Below are 3,472 nucleotides of genomic sequence, written 5' to 3'. Positions count from 1 at the left end.
AACCTTACTATTTTGAACAGTGTTTTTATTTATATTATTATATGATTATATTTTATTATAAAGGTAGTGTCATAGTCATTGATAATTTTCACCAACATTATAGCACCCGTTATCTTTCTCATTCCTCTCTCTCTCTCTCTATCTCTTTGGAATTGAAATGCTCTTTGTCCCTAACACTCTCTGCTGTCACTGTATTTGCGGTTTTCTCTCATCTTGTCCTGCAACTAATTAGGGTTTCCCCCATGAACTCTCACATCCATTAATAGTACTCCATTTTTCATTCCAAGATATATCATCGATCTATCACACCCTTCAATGTAATTTTCTTTTTCACTCACACTATAAAGGAATATAGATAGATCTATATAGCCCTCTACATATTCTTTCTTCAAAATACAAAAAACCAATATATGCTTTGAAATTTGATCTTTGCTTTTATTATTATTATTTTTAAAGCATGTCATAGTAATTTTTTTTCTGGGGGTGAATAGTTGAGTACATAGCATGATTATTATTATTATTATTATTATGCATATGTTGCTCCGACAGAGAATAGTTGAAAATTGAAGGAAGTTCCAACACACGTCCAATTGAAGTGAAAAAAGATTCCTGGTAGGTAAAACTTTCTTGTCTATGATCTTATACCTATACCTATTCAATTCCAATTCATCAACATCATACCCTAGTCCTAGCTAGCTAGGCTTGATCAAGAGATAATTTTTTTTATGTTTTTTATTTTTTTTAGAATTATATGCATATATAATTGTTGCATAATAATGAAGATATATATATAATCATCCAAGTACTATATATACTAGCTAGTAATTAATGATTATTACATGTTTAATTTTTGCTTAATTAATTTCATTTTGCTTTTGTTCAAATTAAAAACTGGTTTTAATTTTCTGGGTAGGTCAGTCTGAGAATCCATGATGAATATATAGTTGCATTTGGATCCCATTAAGACTGCTCAAGCCACACAAAGTAAACCAAAGTTTGAAAAATTAACATACCACAGCTTCTGAGAAAATGATCCACCTATCACTCTTGATTGGCTTCTTCTGATCTCTAAATATGTTTTACTTGGAAAAGATTAAATTCTGATGAATTGTTCATAAATCACATATATATGCACAATTGATTCGGTAGTTGAGATAATAATTAAGTTTGTATTTAATTTCTTGAATTTCAGTGAGATATGTATATCTCGGTGAATTTTATTATGATTATGTTTACGATAATTATTGTGCCTATAAAATTGTATTAAAATTTAAAGTATACTTATTTTTTTTATATTTTGGTAATATTTTTTAGCAATATTTTTTAAAAATTATTGTTAAATAATAAAAAAGTATTACTCTAACTTTACTATCACTTTTTAAAATATCATAATTATCATAGCCACCATAACATAAACATATTAGGAAGACACATATATATTTCATCCGAATTTGGAATTTATGTGAAGATATATGCATGTATGTATGTGATCTTTTTAATCATTGGATATATATACACACAAAAATTTTCAAATTATTAAAATGAAGTTCCAATATATTATGGTAGGGTTAATTTGCACAGGAAAAAAAAAAACTCTAGCTATGTTATTTGAGAGTAAGCTATGTAGGTTATTACATTTGATATCTGATTCATGGTAATAAAAAAAATAGAGATATTAAAATATATTAATTTGTTTGAAAATAAAGCAAATACACAAAAATACATTATTTTCTTTTAATATTTTATTTATGAATAATTGGAGACAATAATGAACACTAAAAATAAAAATATGGACAACTTTATGTCTCATTTCTGTGTTTATCACTTCTTAATTAGCATATGATTTAATTATTTGTAATTGAGTATGATTTTGATGAGTTAATTTGTTAAGGCAATTAAGAAGATCACATATATGGCTTCATCATCTTCTTCTTCAAGCTACTCAAATTCTCCATGTGCGGCATGCAAGTTCTTGAGAAGAAAATGCTTACCGGATTGCATTTTCGCGCCCTATTTCCCGCCGGAAGAGCCACAAAAATTCGCAAACGTTCACAAGATCTTCGGCGCAAGCAATGTAAGCAAGCTTCTAAATGAAGTTCAGCCTCATCAAAGGGAAGACGCGGTGAATTCTCTTGCATATGAGGCTGAAGCAAGGATCAAGGATCCAGTTTATGGTTGTGTTGGTGCAATTTCAGTGCTCCAAAGACAAGTTATTAGGCTTCAAAAGGAGCTTGATGCCACAAATGCTGATTTGATGAGATATTGCAATGAAGTTCCTAACCCTACTTTAGGAAGAAGGAATAATAATAATAATAACAACAATAATAATAATTTGGGTGAAGGAGGTGGTGGTTCTTTTTATTACCCTTCTTCTTCTTCTTCAGCTTGGAACAATGATGATACTTGTGGTGGTGGGGATGGTTACCATAGAGGTTGATTTGATTCATATATATCTATCTAGGTATATATGTATGTGAATCAATAATTATTAGTAGTTATATGATAATTTGAATACTCACGTATAATTGTCTTTATACGAAATTAATAGTTAAAAAATATCTGTTAGATGATAATTTAGTCAAACATATTAAATCGTCTAATAATTTTTAATTAATAACTTCGTATAAAGACAACTGTACGTGAATTTTGACTTTATTATATATGTGCAAGTTGTTGTTGTTGTTTGAATACTTAGGGTTTACTTGCTTTGGTAAAGTAATATTTGGTGAAGGGGTTTCAATGTGTTTGTATATATATAAATGTTTGTATATACATAATGTATGAATAAGAGTTTTATTATTTATTCCACCTAATAATATAGTTTTAATAATTGTTTGTAATGGTTTTTTTTTTTTTTATTTGTAAACTAACTGCTCTAGAAAGTCGAATTTAATATTCTCAAATTATACTTCTTAATTATTATTGCACTAGTTATTATAATTACTTTTAGTTTGTAGTTATTGTGTCATAAAAAAATGCAACTAAACAAACACTACTNNNAAACAAAAATTACTATTTATTATTTATAATAATAAATTTAATATTTTAATTTAATAAATTTATTTGAACTTCAAAGATAAAAACGGCTATCATACACGCCAATAGAGTGTATACAGATTATAAATTAACATACCACATAAAAGAAAAAATATGACTTATATATATGTCCATGTAAAATATTTGGTTTTTTAAAGAAAAAAGTGATTTTACAAGAAAAAAGATTATTTTGTTTAATATTATTCTAATAAAAATCATAATTAATTTGTTATTTTTTGTGAATTAAAGAATTAATTTATATAATACCAAATTTAGTTATATATTATGGATTAATTTAAGAGATAGCTATGAAAACTATATCCAAGTGGCCCCACACATGGCAAGTTCAAGTTCAATGCCGACTGACTAATAACAATATTATATGTAAAAGTCTCCAAGAGGTCTTAGCTAAATAGAATCTTAACTGGTCTTACTT

At 27.1% G+C, this 3,472-nt stretch overlaps 1 protein-coding gene across 2 annotated transcripts; it reads left to right on the top strand.

Moving 5' to 3' along the window:
* LOC107642160 (LOB domain-containing protein 25) lies at positions 83 to 2,820 on the top strand. Of its 2 annotated transcripts, none has more exons than XM_016345465.2 (3): positions 83 to 317; positions 550 to 612; positions 1,892 to 2,820. In XM_016345465.2, the coding sequence occupies exon 3, from the start codon at positions 1,913 to 1,915 to the stop codon at positions 2,435 to 2,437; it is 525 nt and encodes a 174-aa protein (XP_016200951.1). In that variant the 5' UTR covers positions 83 to 317; positions 550 to 612; positions 1,892 to 1,912; the 3' UTR covers positions 2,438 to 2,820. The 2 variants fall into 2 exon arrangements, with proteins under 2 accessions (XP_016200951.1, XP_016200952.1); XM_016345466.2 differs by having other exon boundaries at positions 550 to 616.

The sequence above is a fragment of the Arachis ipaensis genome, chromosome B05, assembly GCF_000816755.2.
Source record: "Arachis ipaensis cultivar K30076 chromosome B05, Araip1.1, whole genome shotgun sequence".
NCBI lineage: Eukaryota > Viridiplantae > Streptophyta > Magnoliopsida > Fabales > Fabaceae > Arachis > Arachis ipaensis.
Note: the sequence above shows the minus strand (reverse complement) of the source record. Positions and strands in the feature narration are given on the sequence as shown.

What these genes read in the sequence shown, in the direction of transcription:
- LOC107642160 (XM_016345465.2), top strand. Translation starts at nt 1,913, where the DNA reads ATGGCTTCATCATCTTCTTCTTCAAGCTACTCAAATTCTCCATGTGCG.